The sequence below is a fragment of the Podarcis vaucheri genome (genome assembly GCF_965113315.1).
Source record: "Podarcis vaucheri genome assembly, chromosome: 10".
Lineage (NCBI taxonomy): Eukaryota > Metazoa > Chordata > Lepidosauria > Squamata > Lacertidae > Podarcis > Podarcis vaucheri.
In genome coordinates, this window is record NC_138748.1 from 5,651,926 (window position 1) to 5,674,628 (window position 22,703).

Sequence of the window (22,703 nt, forward strand, 5' to 3'; positions counted from 1 at the left end):
GTGAATTGCACTCTGGGAAACTGCAATCTAGCAGGCAGAAACCCAGTGTTTAGTGGTGTTCCTACTTATGTCCAAACAGAAGTACAGTGGTACCTTGGTTTAAGAACAGCTTCGTTTATGAACAACTTGGATTAATAACACTGCAATCCCGGAAGTAGGTGTTTTGGTTTGTGAACTTTGCCTTGGAATAAGAACATGTTTTGCTTCCTGTTGAGGGTGTTCCATTTGTAAATTGAGTCCCCACTGCTGTGGGAAAGCATGCCTTGGTTTAAGAATGCTTTGGTTTAAGAACAGACTTCTGGAACGGATTAAGTTCGTAAACCAAGGTACCACTGTATTAATAGGAAAAACCATGGAAATGAAATCCATTACTGCGTTGCAGAACAAAATCTTAAAACAGTCACAGAATCACAGCAGATAAAAGTCTTTCTCATGCAAAGCAATTTGACATTTGAAGTGATGGCATTCAGTTCTTTGGAATTCAGTGCTAGCCTAATGTGGAAATAGCTATTAGCTAAGATTCATAATGCTTGAGGAATTTAATTGCTGTGAAGTCCTGTGTGGACTAATCTCCTTCTAAATTCACACTTCTCCAAGTTGTAGTTCTCCAGCCAAGTAATGTATACAAAAATGGTTGTGCATATAAATGCATGTATTAGTGAAAATAGCTTACACAGGTGCGTTATATTGGGGGAGATTGCCTTGCTGATTTTTCATATTGGAAGAAAATTGTACTAAAATGTTACTGAATTTTCATGGAGACTTTCTTTTTTAAAAATCACAAATTGATGAGGAAAGGTGGAGAACTGAACTTAAGATCTGAAAAATGAGAAATGTGCAATATTTTCCCATCCCTATTCAGAGTAAGTCTCACAATGTTCAGTTAGGCTTGTTGTTTAGTTGTTTAGTCGTGTATGACTCATCGTGACCCCATGGACCAGAGCATGCCAGGCACTCCCGTCTTCCACTGCCTCCCGCAGTTTGATCAAACTCATGTTGGTAGCTTCGAGAACACTGTCCAACCATCTCGTCCACTGTCTCCCCCTTCTCCTTGTGCCCTCCATCTTTCCCAACATCAGGGTCTTTTCCAGGGACTCTTCTCATGAGGTGGCCAAAGCATTGGAGCCTCAGCTTCAGGATCTGTCCTTCCAGTGAGCACTCAGGGCTGATTTCCTTCAGAATGGATAGGTTTGATCTTCTTGCAGTCCATGGGACTCTTAAGAGTCTCCTCCAGGACCATAATTCAAAAGCATCAATTCTTTGGTCATCAGCCTTCTTTATGGTCCAGCTCTCCCACATAAATATGCATAAGATTGCCTTGTTTCCTAGAACCCAATGCATCTTTTAAGTGGTCTGCAGGAATCAAAGGATGAACTGTAGAACATTCCCCTTACATCAGGTTGACTTGCAGGAAGGAAAGCAACAGCCATGTCTATCTTTCTAGCTCAGAATGTTGTGGACAGCTCTTCAGCAGCAGCTGAGACGAGAGAATGCATCAGAGGTCAAGGAGACGGGTACCATGGAACTATAAGCACCACATGGAGTGGCATTGAATGTCAGCCTTGGGACTCTCAGACTCCTCATCAACACAACTTCACATCGCAGAACTATAAATGCAAGTGAGTAGGGCCTCATGGGTGTCACCATTTTAATGGCAGTGATTATGACTTGCAGAATCATTATTAATCTTCAACCTAATAAATACTCATGTGACTTGTAGAGTGTGATATAAAACATACTTTACTGTCATGTCAAACACTATCTAGGAATCATAGCTATGTTACTGAAGTGTTGCTTTTGGGAAAACTCACCTGAATCTGATTTATATAACTGCTCCATGTTTGGTGGACTCATTTTATGGATCCATGAACAATCCAATATGGGAATCTTCAGAGCCTTTTTTCTGGCCTGCAAAACTGGCGCATAAGTTGTGGTGTATTCATAGTGCCTGATGGTGTCTAGTACCAGCTTCTCACCGTGTACCTGGCAAACTGTAGTGTGGTGGTTTTATGTGTGTGCACATGGACTATGTATACTGGTGTGATGGAGGCACGCCAACATTTCCAGTAAGAAAGATGGTAAAAAAGTGAATTGGTCACAGGTTTTGGGACTAGTTGGGAGATGTGTTCAACTGTCACTCAGGGTTTTTTCTGCAACATGGCTTTATCTTACCTTGAACACTAAAACTTCCTACCTTCTCAACTCTCTGATATTTTTAAGAAGCCACTGCTCCCCCCACAACACTCCCCCCCCCATTTCCTAGTTGTCTGAAAGTTCCCTTCTCCCTTCTAGGGAATCTAATACATCTCCAGGTGAACTAGTTGAAATGATGCAAGCCCCAGCATCCGTTCTTCCCCTCCTAGTTAGGATTCCTGCTGCTTATAGAAGCTCTGGTTGTGTGGAGCCATGATCCCTTGTAGCTGCTCATTCTTCAGCTCTTAAATTGGCTGGCTGTGTCCTATGAAAGGCTTCAGTCACCTGTCCATGTCAGAAACCTTCGCCACAGTAGCAACAACAAGAATCTTGTCTGGGGGTAAGTTATCCTGACTTGATAATATGCTACGGTTTTGTGAGAGTGTGCTTGTTTTTCAGTGCAGGGTGAATGGGTGTCCAGTATGATTGTTGTTACCAGTGTTTTACTTTTACTAAAAATTCAGATTTGTCCATCTGGAAATTCTCAATTTTATATTCATGCTAGTGTAGACTTTAATGTCTGAAAATATGCAGGATAACATATAGTTTCTTCCCCCTTAGCCCCCGTCTTGCATCGACAATAAAAGGACTGGGTAATGAATGCACACAAGTGCAGACAGAGTTGCACAGTGCTTCGTTTTGCTCCCAAGAGTGCCTTTCTTCTAGAATTGGAAGGCTGACTCAGTGGTGGTTCCAGACTGTAAGGGAATCTGAGGAAAAGGGTTCGGGAGGCCTTTCTCGGATGGAAAGATGATGGCCCACAAATGAGGCCAGGTGAGGCAACTACCTCAGATGGCAGGATCCAGTGGGGCAGCAGATCTTGCTGCCAATCTTTCTCCACCCACTGCCTGATGGAGCTCTTCCCTCCCTCCCTCCCTCCTCCTCCTCTGGTGGGCAGGGGAGCACCTCAGGTGCCAAAATGTCTTGGGCTGGTCCTGATTCTAGTTCTCTCAATATTAAAAATACATATTTCTTGTTGAAGCAGCTCTTTTTACATAGTGACTCTGAATGTTTGGGGAACTGTGACCAAGAGCACTCAGCAAAAAGTTATTTTGCTTACCCTTGCTGCTGTTTCTTTTCCAGGATGCACGCAGAATGAAGCATCCCACCTTTGTGCCACCTGCACACTTCTGAGACATTTGCTGATCCTTTGATGTGAATGGCATGGTCTAAGTGCTGTGCAACACCCACATGGTTTCTCGCTTGGAACACCATGTTCATGCACCATTCAGAAACCTGCTTTTGCAGCTCAGCTTCCATTTTCCAGCTGAGAAAGAACTTATTGGCACTAGCAAGACTAGTGCAATGAAGCATATATAGATGCTGGAGAACCATCCTTATTAGGCTAATGGTGTTCTAATAATCCAGGATTGTTGGTTAATGTTACATGAATGGGAGCTGTTGTAAGGGACATATTACAGTATCTTTCGGAATACACTATTCATCAGAATTTGATAGGTGCCGCCATCTAGCTGTGCACTGGGATAGAAAAACAGTTTGAAGTAATTTTGCAGCTTGTCTAGCTGGAATCAGTTGAAATGGATTTGTCTCTTTTATTCTTTCCTTGCATTGTTGCAAATAAAAGTCCCATGTCGTTCATCAAGAGTGATGGTTGGGAGTGGGGAATGCTGCCTGCACTCAGTTGCAACTTAGAGTATCAGCTGCGATGCAACTGGTGCTGTTTGACTGGAAGCAAGTCATTGTGGCTCTGCCATTTTCATTCCATGCTGCTTTGGTACTAGGCTGAGATGCCACGGTTGCTACAGCTTGTTTGATTCTCTTGCATGCAATAAGCACCGGCTACGCTCTGCCTCCACAGTCAGAGGCAAAAATACTTCTGAATACTAGTTGCGGGAAACCTCAGAGGAGAGAGAATGCTCTTCTGCTCAGGTCCTGATTGCGGGTTTCCTAGAGGCATCTGGTTGGCCATTGCGGGAAAGGGAAGCTGGGCTAGAGGGCCCCTTGTCCTGCTCCAACAGGCTCTTCTAATGTGGACTTCAAGGGCCAATGAATTTTTTGTGGCACAGTGGTGAAAGCGTGCTTACATATGGGATAGTTGTATTCCAAGTTTTGCTAGCGAGATGGATAGGCTCCAGCATGGTGCTTGCTAAAGGATTATTTTTTATTGTGGTGAACCTGATATGTGGTGGTGCTAGCTAAGTACAGCACAGTTGTGCATGCATGATATCAACCCCCTCATGTTGACTGCTGCAATGTGGGCGTTCTGCGCTGCATGCCAGTGTCCATGGAGTCCTGGTGATGATGGAGATAGACTGTGAATAGCTCATAGAACTCTGACTCCTGTGTGATCTTAGCCAGAGAGCTCTTGGGAGGACTCCCACAGTTCCACTGCAACAGCCAGCAATATGGGTACATGCTATTGCGTTGTGTATTTTCTATCAGTGCTTGCTTCCTTGGGGGGGGGGAGAAGGTCTCGGTTGGACATGTGATGACACACTGTTGTTTCCTTGCACTGCAGAGCTGAAGGTGGACGAGCAAGGAAGAATCAAAAGAAATCCTATTATAATTTTTGCAAATGTAACCAAGTTCCTACTGTCTTTTATGTGTCATATTTCACTTTCGTTAAATAAGTTTTTTTATGCTACTATAGGTAGGAAAATATGCATTATGTACGGTGTGTGGACTTGATCTTTTTATTTTGTATTACATTAATTATTGTCATATGCGCAGAAGAGTCTTTTGGCAATGTCATGAGAATTGATTTTATAATATTTGTAGAGCGACTCCAATAAATGCATTTTTCACTTCTCCTTTCTATATTCCTTTGCTCAAATTAATTTGACAATTGCCTAGGTTCCAGTTCCAGTGGCACTGTAAAGCAATCCAGGTGCCATTCCTCTATACACTTTCCTAGAAGTAAGTCTCATTGTACTCAGTGGGACTTACTTCTGAGTAGACATGCTTAGGATCGTGCTGTAAAAATGGCTATATTGTGCACAACGGTTGCAGAAAGATACGCTTGGTGCTGGGCAGCCAAGGAGTCCCTTAACTGCTGCAGGTTGGAGGTGGGACACGAAGCTTTTCTCACGGTCTTCTTCTTCTTCTTCATTAGCCACAAACCATTCACGTGGAAAACTCTTTCGAAAGGGACAAGCTTTCTCTCCTCATACATAACCCATTGTTTTACCCACTTGCCCGTCAGTAGAACAAAAATGCGGGAGAGAATCCCACACTTGCCTGGCTATGTCATGATGGCAGGCATAAGGCAACAGTTTTGCAGTCACAGCCTCAGTAAACTGTTGCTAGAAATCCGATCTATTCACCAGTGAAAAAGAGGAATATGGGAATGCTTTTTAAAATGGCACATAGGGACCTGAATAGGAAGCTGCCTTATGCTGAGTCAGACAACTCCGGCCAGCTCAGTATTGTCTCTGCTGGCTGGCAATGGCTCTTCCAAGATTCAGGTCGGGTCTCTCCCAGCCCTAGGATTGAAGCTGGCACCTTTTGCTTACAACACCCCTGCTGCACCACTGACTTGTGGTCCTTCCCCTAAATGCAACATGATCCCTTGGCAATTATTGTTGCCTTGGTGCTGTTTCCTGGGCAGACCATTGAAGACGTTACAGATCAAAATAAATGTAGATCAACAAGGCTATTAATAGAGCAGCTGCAGCAATTACTGTGGACATTAGAAATATGGTGGGTGGGTCCATTTGGCTCTGTGAGCCTCTGGAATTTAATCCCATTTAACTTGTAGAAGGGTGAAGTACATGCCTTTGGCTGCATATACTTAATTGGCAGCAAGTCCAAATGAAAGCAACGGGACTTCTGAAAAGCCAGGCTTTGGGCTGGTGGTGCTTGGATGTTAGAGTTGAGAATTAGACATCTATGTTCAGACCACAGGATTAAAGCCTTAAAACTATAGAATAAGGATGTAGAAGTTTTATAGCAGTCCTCAGGATTTTCACCCTGAAAATTGTTCTGCTACAATCAATCGGTCAGAGCCAGAGTATGTGATTTCAAGTGTTCAGCCAAATATGTGTAACATACTTTAAAGAAAAGCATGCACGGAGCTGAATGTATCTCTTTTTCCAGAATAGTGAGCCAAATTTCATAAATTTCACTTAAAGCTGCACTAATATGGAATATCCTCTACAAATCCTTTCTTGAGAAGCTCTTTAACCCAACTAGGAAGGGAATGGGGGAATCTGGTCCTGTAACATGTCTCAGACAAAACACTCAATTGACTCAGGAGTTTTGATTAAGCACTTTAGAAATATTAGTCAACATTTGTCATTGAGCCTATTTCCTAAGAAAACTCCCTTTATTTTTGTTTTGTTTTTTTAAAGAATACTGGAGTACTGGGAAAGCTCTACAATGCTACCCGCTAGTTTTAGTTTCCTTGTTGATGTTACATTTTCCAATGCACACCCCCCCCCAATACAGAACTGTTGAAGATGTGTGTCTGTGTAAACGAGGAATGGGGATCTTGTGGGCATCCAGATGAGGATGAACTACAACTCCCATCCCCTCTGACCAGTGGCCAAGCTGGCTGGGGCTTGTTGATGTCCAGGAACTTCTGGAGGGCCATAGGTTTCCCACCCAAGGTTTAAGCAATGGAAAAGTTAAACGCACAGAGCATACATTCCATTCAACTTGAACATTGTGGCTCTCATGGCTGATCTCCCAGCCAACACAAATTCTGCATTTTTGAAGATTCCCTATTTCCTTACAATTTCTTAAAAACTGCAGTGAATGAAATATTATGTCAGAGATAGTCATAGTTCTTTCTTCTGTTAGGCTGTCTGATGAAGACATCTCATGTTAATAAGACTGGGCACACATTTATTCTACCGACAGTTATCAATCATTATTCCAGATGGCCGAAAAAAGCCTTATGAAATTGAAGACTCAATTGAACTTGAGTGAAGTTTTCAGGAGAATGGAGAGTAACACTTACATTTCAAGAGGTTGACAGTTTTAATACAAACTGATACTTTGTTTTAAAGAGAGTCCCTAATGGTTAGACACCAATTCAAAAGGTAACACCTGTATAGGATTTCTAATCACATTTCTCATACTCTTGGGTTTCAGTTTCCTAATTAAATCAGTGATAAAACCAAAGGGGCCCTACCCCTATAACCAGATAGATCCATTCACTCTGAGAAGGGAGGGGTTATTGTTGGCATAAGCCTGAAAGCAGAATTTATAATAGGTTTCAGATGACTCTGATCCCAGTTCACATGAAAGAGTTTGTAACAGGCAAAATACATTTGGAGCAACGGTGGCCAAAAGATGGAGCGCATAGATACCCTTGCACTTTATGTGAAATACTATAGCCATTATTCATTGAATATAAATGTACCTGTTGTCTCCTCCTTTCTGTTGCCAAATTTTACTCGAGTGTGTGCACACTTTGTGTTGTTTTTTGTGTGCAAATCTTTCTGCTTTAGAAACTTAGTGACACACAGATGTCAAACAGCTTTTATTATTGCTAAGTTGCATTAGAAAAAGCAATGCGAAACAGCAGCACTGTGCCTGACATATGTTAACATGTTTATTTTTTTTTATAGGGACTTAAGAGAAAACTACTGCCGCAATCCAGATGGAGCTGAGGCACCGTGGTGTTTTACTACCGACCCCAAAACTCGCACTGGCTTTTGCTTTCAAATACCAAAATGTGATGCGCCAAGTGAGCAAGGTAACTTCTACTAGGAAGATAAGAATATTCTAAAGTATTGTGGAAGACACCATACTCCTCAGAGTAATCCTTGTTCTGGGTGCTGCTGGGAATATCATGAGAATTTCTTTTGTTAAGTCATTTACTGCATAATAGTCATAGTAGCAGATTTGACATTCTGTGCACAAATTAAATATTTTTTAAGAGAGGCCACCACAAACTAAGAGTAAAAATTTCTGTCTCTCTACCTGGATATTTGGTTTGCAAATGTCTCTAATGTAATCTGGTGCTGTGCTGAAAATCACCCCCTGTTGAGGAGAAAAAGCAGGTAGAACCCCAGGTATGGGCAAGGAACAGACCCCCATCTGGGACGCCTTCCCCATCTGTCGGCTCTGCCCTTGGCCTGCATCCCCAGTCACCAAAACTCCTGATAGGCGGCACGGGCTTACGCCCACACCGCCAATCAGGAAGGGATTCCAGGATTCCCTCGCTGGGGCCCCAGTGAAGCGTCTGCCGTCCCGCAACGCCGCCACCAAAAAGGGGGGGGGGAGCGGACTTCCGTGATTTTCTCAACCATTCTGCATCAATTAATGAGAAAGAAATTACATTTGAGAATAACGAAAGAGGCGGGAAATTTCAGTGAAATGCTCGTGGAGGGTTTGTACTTGGGATGGAGGGTTTGTGTTGTACTTACCTTACTTTTGAGGTTTGTGAGTGTCCTTTTTTCCATTCTACAAGCCATCTCTCCAGTGAACTGCGTTCTGCAGTTTTCTCAGGTGGCTTCAAGGTCAGTCTGAAAGGCCCAGTCTACTAAATCAGCACCTCACACTTTTCTTTTTAAAATTCCACATCCTGTGATTCTGCTTCACAACTATAATGTAGCAGAATGGTGCAAGACTATTTGAAGTGACAATGTCAAAAGTGTTGCAGATGTGAAACTTATTCACAGCATATGCAAAGTTGTGAAACATTTTCCGAATTAAAATAAACCAAAATGTACGTTTCAAAGATGGGAATATTTTTACTTGAGATCAGCTGTGAGCTTGTCCTTTGCCTTGTATGGGGATGAGTAACTACAGCATTTATCTATCCTTGCCAGAATCCAGGACCTTTTCCTTGACTAGCTTAAAGTTCCATTTTATAACCTCCTGAAAACATCTGGATTTAAACTGCAGAACTAAAGATACATTGGCAGCTTTTACATATGTTAATGCATTGGGCGACCTTGTCAAGTTCACAGTCAACAAATTACCATTTGAACTGAAAAAATCCCAGTACATCTGCAATAGATATTGAAAGCAAGTTACTTATTTACTTTTGAGTTACTTATTTATATCTTTAAACATAATTATTTAAAAGATTCAAAGAGCTCTTGTCTTCATGTACATTAGCTTTCTCTTATGACTGTGTTTACTGGCCCTGCTTTTGTATGTATTACCTTCTAAACAACATGCTGAAAAAACTGGATGATATTTAATTAACAGGATATTTAGAAAAACCAGTAACACTGGTATTTTAGTAACTTCTTTTAAATGATTGTTCTTTATGTAGATTGCTATCGAGGGAATGGGACGAATTATATGGGAAATATGGCCCAGACCCGCTTTGGCTTAACTTGCTCGATGTGGGATAAAAACATTCAAGACTTACAAAGGTATGTACAAAATTAAAAGGAAAAAAATATTTTCCGTCTCAATCAGTAGAGAAAGTTGCAACATATTGTTCAAGTGGCTTCCATGTTTTTTACTAAACATTTTTTACAGTGCCTTCAGCTTAATTCTTTTCTTTCTTTTCAAGATGGTAGGCCTATAGATGCACTTATACCCCTGTTTGGAGAGTAGAACTGGGATGAACACATCTCATTTTATACAGACTCCCTCTCACTCTTTTGCTTCCACTATTCAAGGGGTTTTTCTTATCGTTTCAGAAGAAAAGTGACTACTTAATCTAGTGAAGTCCATCACAAGACCAAATTATTTTCAGGGGTTTTTATATGATCTACTGATGTGGTGGCACTGTGAGAAGTCTTATTCTGGTGCTTTTGCAAGAGTTCACAGACCAGTGTCAATTCATTTGGGGTCCAATATATTTTTTTCAAAAGGCAATTGCAATAAAATTAGATTCCAAGTTCAGTGCACAGCTTGCAATTTCATAATAAATTGTGGTGTTGGGAAAGATAAGACATTTTAAGGAGAATCTTCAACTGTTGTTTTGAAGGTCCGGGGGGGGGGGGAAAGATTAGACTTGACTTTCATATTATTTTACTTGGATTTCAGGGTTTCCTGCAAGCTGTATGTTCTATCATTCCCTCACATGAACAGGAAACAGAGAGCTACGTTTTAGTATTCAACAGTTTCCCACAATGCTCTGCTCTTTCTCATGAAGCCTTCTGCTTATCAAATGAGCTTTTCTGGTTAATTTCCTCCACCATGCCTTAGGGGAAATTTCCTATACTATTTCTAAACCCCATAAGCCTGAAATGTGAATGCCGTCAGAGCACAAATTGCTTGGCAAAAATGTCCATTAATAATCAGAAAATTGACTTGTGTTCATACAAGCTTATTAAAGTACATTGCTGGCATATATTTTCTTTATAGGCATCTACCAATATATAAAGAGCCAGATATTAGCAAGCTGAAGAAAAATTATTGTCGTAATCCAGATGATGATGTTCACGGTCCTTGGTGCTATACAAGTGATCCTCAGATCCCCTGGGACTACTGCCCTATATCTAGATGTAAGTGCTCAGTATAAATGATAGGCCGATGTTGCTACAGAATTGCTGGAAGTGGAAAAAAGTCAGGAGGGAGCATATATAGTTCTGTACTCTAGCTGATAAATGTGATAATAAAAAAAAAAGGCTTCAGACACTGATATTGTTGAGAATGGGGTGGGAAAAGTTGACCAACGTGGAGCTAGTACTAATTTATCTAGATAAGCTTCAAAATTGGCAAAATGGAATGAAAGCAAGCCCTTGTTTGGCTAAAATTGTGTGCATAAGCTGAAGCCAATAGAACATTTTCTGAGAATATTGTCAAGTGACATTCTACAAATTATGGAAGCCACCATTTCCCCCTTCAGCATGCCTTAGATATAGCATCATTCTGGTGGGGGGGGGGAATGGTAACTAGATTGAGGTTCTTTCTCCAAATCAACCCTGAAAAGCCATTAAAATTGACTGCCTATAAACATGGTGGAAAAGTAGGGAGGGATATTTTGGCTAACTCCTAGTATAGATCTTCTGTAAAGAGGGATGCTGTTTCAGATTATAAATCAAATAAATGTTTAGGGTTCTTATTCTTCTTGGGAAACATTCTTCTTGGGAAAATATTCATAGTGGGCGACATTATTGAACCTGTGCCACAAGTTAAGCAGAAAAATGTATATTCTTCAACATACTCGCCATGTTTACAGTTTTCATACATACATTGTAGTTGTAAATAAGTTTATTTAACAAGAATAATCATGGTTTGATTATACTGCATTGTCTGTGTAGGTGAAGATGATGCCGTTCCTACAATGGGCAGTTTAGACCGTAAGTAGCGCTTATATAAATCCAATAAATAAATTCTGTTATGGTATATTAGCCATCCTTTCTCACACTTCCTGGGTGTATCTTAGGCCCACTTCATACATTGGTCATACTCATAACACTAAACAGCCCAACTTAATCTGTTCTGGGAGTCCGTTCGATTCCCGAAATGGTTCGAAAACTAAGGCACAGCTTCCAATTGGCTGCAGGAGCTTCCTGCACTCAATCAGAAGCCGTGTCAGACGTTCGGCTTCCGAAAAACGTTCACAAACTGGAACACTCACTTCCGGGTTTGCAGCATTCTGGAGCCAGTTTGTTCGGGACCCAAGCCATTTGAGTACCAGGGTACCACTGCACTCTTCCCGAGCATGTCGAAAGAGAGACACTGCATGAACTTGTTGCTTTCCTTGAGCTTTCTGCAGCTTGCCTGTTTAAGCACTAAACCATGGTTAATATTACTGTCAAAGTCTATTAAAGTTCCTGAATATATGCTGCAAGTGGTCCTTGAGTCCTGGTTTGTCCTCCTGCTCTTATTCACAGCAAGAACCACATCATAATTTCCCACTGCTATTTGTGATGGTAAAGAACACTAACAATTTTAGGGCGGCTTATAGACTATTTAGAGAAAAGATGCTTGTCAGTTGTTTTCTTTTAACGGGAAAGTGTAGTTGTATAAGCTGTTCAAAGTCTTAGGTCTAAAGTGGAATATAATGTAACCTAAGAACATTCTTTCAGCTGCTGTTATCCCTTGTGCCTCAACAAAACACCTGAGAGTTGTTAATGGAATCCCAACTCAACCTGACAAAGGATGGATGGTTAGTTTGAAGGACAGGTAAGACTGTATGTGCTGCCCTTCACTGTGTGGGATCCAACCCTCCCTTCCTCCCAAGACCTTATTTGGTCATTCAAAAGAACATAACAATAATTGTGTCCACGTAGTGGAGCGACCTGTTGAAAACGCATAAACTGTCCCTGTGAACTGAAACCCTGAACGAATGTTAATGCAATTGCCGTCATGTGGTTCTGAACATTTGGACAGACCTATTGTCTCTGATTCTCCATTTTAGGGGAGAAACACTGAATTTCTAAATGCACATTGAGTAACAAGTTCCTCACATTGCTTCCACAAGACAGCATAAGTCTCACACTTATACCGTATTTTTCGCTCTATAACACGCACCCGACCATAACACGCACGTAGTTTTTAGAGGAGGAAAATCCGTAGGCATGCCACCCATAGGCATTCCCTCCATAACACGCACAGACATTTCCCCTTACTTTCTAGGAGGAAAAAGGTGAGTGTTATGGTGCAAAAAATATGGTATATTCCATTGGTTCTGAGAGCAGGGTCTCAAACTCAGGCAGGCCGCATCCCAGTTCTTGCTCACTCAGTCCTTTGGCCTTTGTGGTTAACTGAATGATCTCCATTACCCTGACTAACAGCAGACTCTTTAGCAGGTCCACACAGAAGTAAGTCTTACTGAATTCGGTGGGGCTTCCCTCTTAGATAAATGGGGCTAGGATTGCAGCCCATGGTGGTTTTGTGTTAGCAGAATCATTTATGTTGGTGTCAGGTGAGGCATCCTATTTTCACCCAAAGAAAAGGAGAAAAATCGCAATATGCTATATGGTATTTTATTCAGAAACAAGCCCAGTGCATTTCAGCCTTGTATATTTTAGACCTTCATGAGGGTCAGAATGCAAAGTTGAAACAAGCTGCAGAGCTCTCTGGTAACAGAAACATTTCTTTTTCTTCTTCTTGATTGATTCCCTTTGTGGGTCTGTTTTGGATGCTGAGTGTTTATTGATATTTATCCCATTTTCACTCTCTCCTCTGGCCCATATCTCATACTCTTCCAAATGGCTCGCCAACCTTTAGGAGAAGCTTCTTAGAGGCATTGGGTGGGTGGGTGGGTGGTACAAATTGGGTAGAAGAGATCAGCAAAAAAGAGGTGCCCTGCCTTGCACAAAGGGGGTTGCCTCTGTGCATTTAAAGCCACGACTGGATAGAACCCCAAGAGCAGAAGACTCTTGGGCCTCAAGCTTATCTTTCTTTTTAAAGCAATGCACAGAAACTAAGACAAAGCTATACTTGCTGGGGGAAGAGGAATCTTGTTTTCATGCTATGGTACAATGGCAAAAGAGTACGGTTGCTATTGATACATTGACCTGGGTGTGGAGGGGGAACAATTTTCTGGAAGTCAGCATCACATTGTTAGGCAGCTAGCTTGGAGGAGGGCTGGGGAGAAGGCTCCTCCGCTCCTGGTCTGCTTCCACAGGCATCTGGCTGGCCACTGTGAGGACGCTGGATTAGATGGGCCAGGGGCCGGATCCAGCGGCTCTTCTTATGTTAGTTATAATAAGAACAATATTGGTTTGAGTTGTATGCAGCTGCTTATGACTACAAGTAACTATTTCAACCTTTTCCTCCAGCAGAGGCAGGCATTTCTGCGGAGGTTCATTAATAAAGGAAGACTGGGTCCTGACAGCAAAACAATGTTTTCCTTCTCGGTAAAGTAACTTTTTATTACTACACAGTTAGTGTAGAAAAATAATTTTATTCTTTAAGAGCTTGTGGTAGGAATCTCTCTGCTGCAACCTAGCCCTCTTTGTATAACTATAGCCTTTATAAAGTTGTATTCTGCAACAATTATCCTTTTCATATAATTAATATTACCACACAATTGATTTACCTAGGTGGTGAGGCGGAGAATACCCAAAACTTCTATTCTGTTTAGTCAAGAATCCAGATGCAACTTGGAGCTTTCCAAGAATTTGACCTTGTAGCCATAAACTACTTTGGCAATTGCTCTTTGAAATGTGTTGTACTTACGTTAAGCTGTAATCGAAACCAGGAAATGTAGATTAGGGTATGTGAAAATAAGAAATAAACAAGCCCCATCCTCCACAAAAAGAATTAGTTTACAGTTTTCTGCTGGTTCTTATTATCCCAAATCTATTCCCTAGCAGATTGCATCAGTCACAGTTTCAGTGGTCTACTGCATTTGAATATGTATTTAGAATTTATACATTCAGAATACCACGTTAGACATTTTTTGTCACATTGTTAACAGATTTTAAGTAAAGCAACAGAATTTTATAATGTAAAAAAAAAACATGTATTAATGTGATTAGTGTTGCTGGACCAACAAACAAATGGTTCATAGAATCCCAGATTCTAGTCCAGCCCCCTGCAATGCAGAAATCTCAGCTAAAGATTCAGATGAACTCTTTCAAAAATCTCTTGCAGTTTTAAACGTCATTGGTTCTAAATATTTGCCATTTCCTTTGTGTAATAATACAAATTCCATTTCAACCAACAGAAATGAGAAGTGCTTTTATTTGAAATGGGCAATGTTCAGCCTAGGTTGGTCTATCAGAGTGAATTATCCTCTGATAATTATGCTCTTCCCCACAGTGGTGTCGCAAGGGGGCGGGGGGCGGTGCACCCCGGGTGCCATGTTGGGGGTGGTGGCAAGAAGGCACCCCTTGGGGTGCTTGCCCCACTACCCCCGGGCGCGGCGGCCCAAGCAACCATCACGCAGCCGCGTGTGGAGGATCCTCCATTCGCGGCTGCAGCCACAAGCAGAGGATCCTGCCACCGTCCGTACAGCATTTGAGCAGTGCCGGCAGCAAACCAGTACATGCAACGCATGCGCGGTGTCGCACGCATGCACGGTATCTAGCGACTCCACACATGCGCCCTATGTAGCGACACCACGCGTGCGCAGCCAGTAGTTTGCCGTGCCCCAGGTGTCGGTTAGCCTTCGTTCGCCCCTGCTTCCCCACCAACTTCAATCTGTCCTTAGCCAGCCCCCCTGCCTACCTTCTTACTTGCAACCTGTTCAGAGAGTGGCATTGCCTGTCAACGTCTTCTCCAGAAAGAGAGGGCGTACCTAGAATCTGCATCTTCCCTGTAATTATACAGAGGATCTCGGAAACTTTGGGTCAGGCAGCTGAGACGGCAGCTGACACACTTGCATTTTGACATCAAAACAGATTGGCCAATGGTGTAAAACACACACACAAAAACCCCCAACAACCCCGATAGCAAGTAGGAAGGACTAAGGACTAGAAGACTAAATTAAGTAGGGATGCGGGAAGTATTGGACCACAATCGAAGAGGCTCAACAGCACACCGTGGTCTTTCAAACTGACAAAGTGTTTTCATATTTACCCTGGGCATGCAAGTCAGTGGTCTGATTTGCACAACACTTTAAACAATAGTGATAATAATAGTAATAATAATAAGTTATTATTTAGACCCCTCCCATCTGGCTGGGTTTCCCCAGCCACTCTAGTGAAGCTTGGCTATAGTTCAAAGATGCACACGCAGCATTCTGGTGCATGGGATGAAAATCATGGCTGCTGCTACCCTCCTCCGCCATTCCTACTGCTGCCACACTGCTTGGGAGATAAACCATTGTTTGGCTTGTGCTATTTATCTTCTAGAACAAAGCAAAAGCTGTAACCAAGGTTTGTTTTTGGCTTACTGTCCGTGGCTTGTTTGGAGGAAACAAACCGTGAGCTTGGATTCAGATACAGCGCTGAGCCAAACTGTGACTTGGCTCCTGGCAGTGTAGCAGGGGCACGGGAAGAGTGAAGCAGCCATGATTTTTGCTCCATGCATCACCACGCTGCATGTTCACCTTTGAACCACAATTAAAGGTTTGAAATCTGTCCATGGTAAACTGATCCAGAGAGCGTAAAGCCACTAGCCCACTCCAAGTGTTGATTGATTTGGACAGAGAAGCACATACAAAGTGCCATTGAATTTTCCTTCCTTAGGTATAATCTCAAAGACTATCGAGCATGGCTTGGAATTCATAATGTTGAAAGAGCACACGAAGAGAAGCATAAGCAAGTTCTGAATATCTCCCAGCTGGTATATGGTCCCAAAGGATCAGAACTGGTATTGCTGAAACTTTCCAGGTCAGTTGTAATCATGCTTCTTTCTTTGCAGGTTTGTGTTGACAGTTGTGCACTTCTTAGATGGCAAGAGACTTTGCTACTGTATATAATATAATTCCCGAGTAAAGTGACCAGAGAACTTGCTTGCAATGACTATCTGTGGATTTTCCCAATTATTTTTAAAGAGTTTTTCAAATATGATATTTATTCTGAAAGATGTAGCCAGCTACTGTCATCACCAACGCTTGATCTTAACTGCGTGCTAACTGGGTCCTACTGAAATGTGCATTCATTTTAACTTCTGTCTCATTGATTCACTGTTGAGGTGATTACACACATCACATCACAACATGTGCTCCTCCACGCACTTGTGAAAATGTCCTCAAAACAATAATTCCAGAAGGCAATTCCACTAGGCAGATCCCAAAAAGAAATCCGTGGACAATAAGCAGGTAGAAAAATGTGTCATTTTCCTGAAAAGAATCCCAGTTCATGAGTTCTTAGGAACACTTGGAGGGTCTTCATGTAAAGAAATTTGCTATAGAACTTTCAGTCTGTGGGCTTCAAAAAACAAATTCTAGAATATATCTTAAGTCCTTTTGCTGAACTTTAAACTTTTTGAAAAGTTGCAAGTACATGTCTGTTCACTTGATCTAGCTACTGAAATTGTTGTGAGTATGAACTCTGCTTTAAAAGGGCTGGTAAGAATAAGTATACATCTGTCTTTATATAATCTCTTTCCAGGCCAGCAGTAAGCAGTGATGCTGTGGCAATCATCAGGTTGCCCATTTCTGGATGTACCATTCCGGAAGGCACTACTTGCACTGTTTATGGATGGGGACATACAGGAAGTAAGAGCTTTTCTTCTGAAGTAGAACATGCACTGGGGTGCTGATAGCCACCTGGGTTCCCAGTTTGTGTGGGTTCATGTATTATGGGGGGGGGGGGTCTGCTCAGTGATTTTTTTCTGGGGGTACACATACCCCAAAACATTTTGTGAATCTAAGTTTGGCCCCATTGAGGAGCAGTATTTCAATATGAGTAGGAAAATGAGAGGACCCCTAAACTTTTTTTTTTTTTTAGAAAAAAAGCACTGGTCCTGCTTTTTTAAAATCAACAGTGATTTGGATAGAATCACTGATGCTAAAAGTGAAATGATGAGGCCAATTTGAAGGTTCCTGTAATAGGTATGAGTTTCTCGTGCCTAAACTGGTCCCTTTCTGGGTTAATTTGCCTTGTTAAACCTTTCTGATTGCACAGCCCCTTCTCATCGTGGCTGCCTCAGTCACTGGCAGAATCCGTCAGTGGGCGTTTCTTGAACCTATTCCAGCATAAAAGTTGTTTGACACCCAGTCTCCTCCTCCTCTCACTGCGCGGGAGTCTTCTGCGCAGGGAAGGCGTGGGTAACGGAGGACCTGGGCTCTCCTCACTGATGTCCAGTGAAGAGTCCTGGAGCCCTCTCTCCAATTCCCCCGTCTGCCCCCCTTCATCCCTGGTGTTGCGCTGATTGGCTTCCCCCTCTACTGAGCTGTTTCTCCCCCTGCTGCTGGGTCCTTCGCCAGCATCATCTGGGAGCCTCCCCTTCGCCTCTCGCTCTGATGTCAGTTCCCTGACAGTTCCCATGGGGTGTGTGTGTGTGGAGAATAGAAGGGGTTTTGAGGGAAGCAAAAGGAGTTTTCCAGAAGGCTACCAAAATTTCCCTGGGGATTCCAGTCACCCCTAATATATATATGAATTAGGCAAAGCAGCAGCAACAACAACAACACAGAGATGACCAAATGGTTGTCTTCTTTATCGTACTTTAAAAGGTTGGCCCATATTTTTCCTCCCAAACTGTTGTCTGGCCTCTGTGTAAGAATAGCCTGCTAGATCAGGCCAGTGGCTCATCTCGAGTTCCTCCACCAGACCTGGACTTCCAGCATGACATTCAGTGCTGGAGAGAGGGAGACGTCATCCGTGGCACATGCGCATCACGCCTTGTTTGATGTGGCTTCCGCTGCACCACCTGCCTCATAAACTCACACCTGACATTTTTGATTAACTAACCCACCAGTAGGGGGAAAGTATGGCAGGTTGTGATTTAGTTGTGTGTGGGGGATGGAAAAATCTGTTTTGCTGCGCTCCTGACATTTATCAGGTGTCGTCAGGAAGCAGATCAGTTAACTTGATTTTATTTTCTGCTTAGCTTTTAATTACCGTATATACTTGAGTATAAGCCAACTTTTTCAGCACATTTTTTATGCTGAAAAAGCCCCCCTCGGCTGATACTCGAGTGAGGGTCCTTTTGGGCTGCTCCTTCCTCCTCCCTCCTCCTCCGCCTTTGCCGCTGTCGGTGGTGGCGGCGGAGAAACAAGCAGCCCAAAAGCAGCCCTTTGGGGCTGCTTGTTCTTCCTCCGCCGCTGCCGCCCCCACCAGGTTTGTGGTGTGATGAACTATACTTGAGTCAATAGGTTTTCCCAGTTTTTTGTGCTAAAATTAGGTGCCTCGGCTTATATCCGGGTCGGCTTATACTTGAGTATATACGGTAAGCATATTGTTCTGGTACCTAGTCAAATGGCTTCAGCGGAATTGCTTTTGAGGAAATGGTTTTAGAATTACAACTTTATATAGACTTAGTCTGATTTATGCCTCATGGTAACATCTCTCTCAAAATGTGCATTAATTGTTTTTATTCTTTTAGCAAAGTCAAACTCTGTGTTATGCTTCTTTATTTGAACCAATATAGCATCCATATTTGGGAACTTGTTTTTTGTTAGAAAAACATGATCTTTATTGTTGAAGAGAGAGCAAACAACAGCATATTCTCATTTCTGCTTTTGGGTTTCAGATGCACCCTTTGATGGGAGACTTCGAGAAGCAAATATGATCATCATGGGAAATGAGCGCTGCAGTCAAGATTTTGGAACAAATATAGTCGTGAAAGAGTCAGAAATGTGTGCTAAGGCTGAGAGCATTGGCAGTGGAACTTGTGAGGTACAATTCTGTTGGCTTATTATATCCTACCCTCCTTCATGGATTTCCAGGAATCTCTCTCCACCAATTTTATCTTCAAAACCATACTCTGATATTGGTCAGGTTGAGAGATGATAACTAGCTGGATGTTACCTACTGGGCTTCACAGCTGAGAAGGGATTTGAACCTTGATCTCTTTAGTCCTAATCACACCCTCAAACCTCTACACTACATTGGCTCAATGTAAAAAATGTTAGAAATCTGTAGAATAGCATCTTACATCTTCTTCCCTAGAATTGTAATATTAAAAAACTGAAATTGGAGGCAAGCAATTGCTGAAGTTCTTCTTACTAGAGTACTTGGGTCCACACCCAATCAGAGCCTGTTTTGATGCTAAACCCTAATAAGAATCGCTTAGCCTATATTTTGATAGAATTAGTTACATAGGTACATAATGTTCTAGCACCAATGAAATTAGTGAAAGCTTTGCCTTTGATTTCAGTGGAGCAAGTTTAAATTGCAATGAGGCATTTTTCTTATAGCCTGTTGAATTGACTAGGATGGTCGGTCACCTGACGACACACATCAGGATCTTGTACGGCATATATGAGATAGTTTTTACTTTTTGCTCTGTAACAATATAGGTATCCTTCTATTTATTTTGTTCTTTTTTCTTTCCTTTCATTCTAGCGGGATTATGGCGGTCCATTGGTCTGCGAGCAAAACAGAAGTAAATTAGTAATGGGAGTGATCATTCCTGGGCGTGGATGTGCAAATCTCAGGCGACCTGGGATTTTTGTCAGGGTGGCCTACTACACCCGATGGATACATAAAATCTTAATGACGTTCAAATCATAGCTGAACATTCCAGCCAAGAAAGCAAATTCCAGTTGTTGGAACATTTTGGGAAGGAATGAAATCAAAGTGTAATTGAAAGTTCTTTGATTCTTTAAACAAACAGCAACAATCAAGTACTACTTGATAGTCAAGTTTTGCTGATATTTATGGATATTTCTGTCATGTTGAGTCTGTTGGTGCGTTATATGAACTGTAGGTTAAGCAAGTATGGTGACCTATTTCCTGATAATACTTGAATGGGAAAGCAGAATTTCAAAATGTGAGTGCTGGATGAAGATGGGTTCTGTGGAATTAGAATGCCCAATTTCTTATATGCTGCTGGTTACGTCAGTTGGTTGATGAGACATGAACATAATTTGAAATTTACAATATTTTTCCTTACTTATGTAAGCCTCTTAATACTTCTTTAGGACAATGATAAATGCATGCATCAGCCAGAATTGATTCTTTCTCCTACTAAAAGCAAAATGGAATTATATTTCAATCCCCTTTGTAAACAGTTGCTTGGATTTATAACCCAGTTTAGTTCCACAAGCTACAATATCTGATTTTGGAGGGAATCACTTGCACAAACTGTTTATGGGATTTCACTGTATATTCTCAGTTTTACACTCTTAAAAAAGAAAAGAAAAACCCTAAATTAATAGGGATGCCTAGAAGATGTTTGATAACAATTTATAAGCCATTATTACTGTTGTATTTTTGAACTAGTTAGGTTTTCTATACATATTTGCAATAATGAGAGTATAGAGGGGTCAATGAATGGGTTCCAACAAGCAAAAAGCAGTGTATTTTCTCTCAGTGGGATCCAAAGATGTGTGCAACTAATTATTTGTGCCCAGCCATGTTATTGGGGGGGCACACTTTGCTCCCCGTGGTCTTACTCTGCAGCATAATGACTTATTGAGATGAAACTACATGTTTCGCCTCTGCCTCATGTCTTTAAAGGTTAGACCAGGGGTCTGCAACCCGCGGCTCCGGAGCCGTATGTGGCTCTTTTACACCTTTGCCGCGGCTCCGGGGCAGATACTAGCGAGGGGAGGAGGCGCATTGTGCGCCCCGACACTCCCCACTGTGGTGGGCGCTGTACTGGCTGTGACGTCGTATGAGGGCGGTGTGTGCGTTAGTCATGCACTGTCCCGACGTCACCTTCCCGCCCGCTGTCAGATCGCGGCTCCGGAGATATATTTGTTTTAAATGTCGCAATGGTTTTGCAGCTCCCAGTTTGTTTTTTCTTCGAAAACGAGTCCAAGTGGCTCTTTTTGTCTTAAAGGTTGCAGACTCCTGGGTTAGACACTGCTTCTCCATTGCAGTGTATGGCTCTGTTATTAGCAGCAGGAAAAAACCTGAAGGTTGTGTAACCTTCTGAACAATATCTCTCAAAGGTTCCTCTCCCACAACCATAATAGACAGATGAGCCCTAATTGCCCATTGAAAAATGTCTCTTACCTCAGGGATACTAGCTGTGCAAGTGAGACTGAGGAGGTGATCGACTCCTCATTCCCTTTACTGTTCTTTGTCACCCAGCTAGCATATCAATAACTGATATTGTCAAGCAAATGAGTGACACACCACATCCCCAAAACCCACTTCCTATTGTTCAAGGCATAGCTTGCATAGCTTCCACTACCAGCCCAACCCCACACTTGGCACATAAAAAATAACTAAGAATGCAGTTTGTCCCTTGGCGTGGATTGATAATGAAAAATATTAAGCATTAGCAGGATGGTAAGAAAAGTAACCACTTATTATAATGCTATAATCTATAATATAATGATGTTATTAAAAAAAAGTGCACCAGACTTGCATTTTAACACTCACACAATACAAGTAATACCCATTTTTCTTACATAAATAAATATCATAGGTTCACAGTGAGGTGTAAGACAATGACATCACTTTCTGTTTGTGCACAGAAAGCGACGGGTTAAAGGCTAACATAATCACCTCAACAGTGAATCAATGAGACAGAAGCTAAAATGAATGCACATTTCAGTAGGATCCAATTAGCAGACAATTAAGATCAAGTGTTGGTGATGACAGTAGCTGACTAAATCTTTCAGAACAAATATCATATTCGAAAAACTCTTTAAAAATAATTGGGAAAATCCACAGCTAGTCATTGCAAGCAAGACTGCTTCATAAAGAGAGCAGACAAGCAGACTATGGGGCAATTCAGTGCTTGGTTTGCTTGCCATGAATTTTGCCACCATCCCTGGTTAGTTATGCAGGATAAGCAGTAAATTTCCTATACAGAATGGAATTGCAGAAAGAATCTCCACATTTAAAATGGATCTGCATGTCACTTCAGTGTTCAAAAATCTGTTTGTCATAGTCACACTTAAAAGTAATTCTCCAAACACGTGGAAAATAGGATGTGTGAAGCAGACCTTATTTGCCTGAACACTATTCTCCTTAGTATCAGACCAAGACAACAAAATATAATATATGTGGGGCTTTTGTTTGCTTCTGCTGTCTTTTAGGTAAAAATGTTTATAATTACGCAACAGAACTTTTAATAGAAATAATGAATTTTTAAAAACCTACACACGTTCAAATAAAAAATGGGGTATGAATTATGAAAATGGAATTTCTGAATTTGGTGTGCATGCACAC

The 22,703-nt window shown here is 41.8% G+C and overlaps 1 protein-coding gene across 5 annotated transcripts in view; it reads left to right on the top strand.

Annotated features, from left to right (window-relative positions):
* Positions 1-20,200, top strand: part of HGF (hepatocyte growth factor) — a 54,098-nt gene extending 33,898 nt beyond the window's left edge. For 2 of the 5 annotated variants that reach the window (XM_082239649.1, XM_082239652.1), the window contains exons 8-18: positions 1,412-1,619; positions 7,728-7,855; positions 9,386-9,488; positions 10,432-10,571; positions 11,331-11,369; positions 12,102-12,198; positions 13,800-13,877; positions 16,155-16,298; positions 17,022-17,128; positions 19,105-19,250; positions 19,920-20,200. In XM_082239649.1, the coding sequence (XP_082095775.1) occupies positions 1,412-1,619; positions 7,728-7,855; positions 9,386-9,488; positions 10,432-10,571; positions 11,331-11,369; positions 12,102-12,198; positions 13,800-13,877; positions 16,155-16,298; positions 17,022-17,128; positions 19,105-19,250; positions 19,920-20,087 (1,358 nt within the window). In that variant the 3' untranslated portion in view covers positions 20,088-20,200. The remainder of the gene's footprint in view (positions 1-1,411; positions 1,620-7,727; positions 7,856-9,385; positions 9,489-10,431; positions 10,572-11,330; positions 11,370-12,101; positions 12,199-13,799; positions 13,878-16,154; positions 16,299-17,021; positions 17,129-19,104; positions 19,251-19,919) is intronic. The other 3 variants (XM_082239650.1, XM_082239651.1, XM_082239653.1) reach the window with 3 other exon arrangements.
* The last annotated feature ends 2,503 nt before the right edge of the window (positions 20,201-22,703 follow it).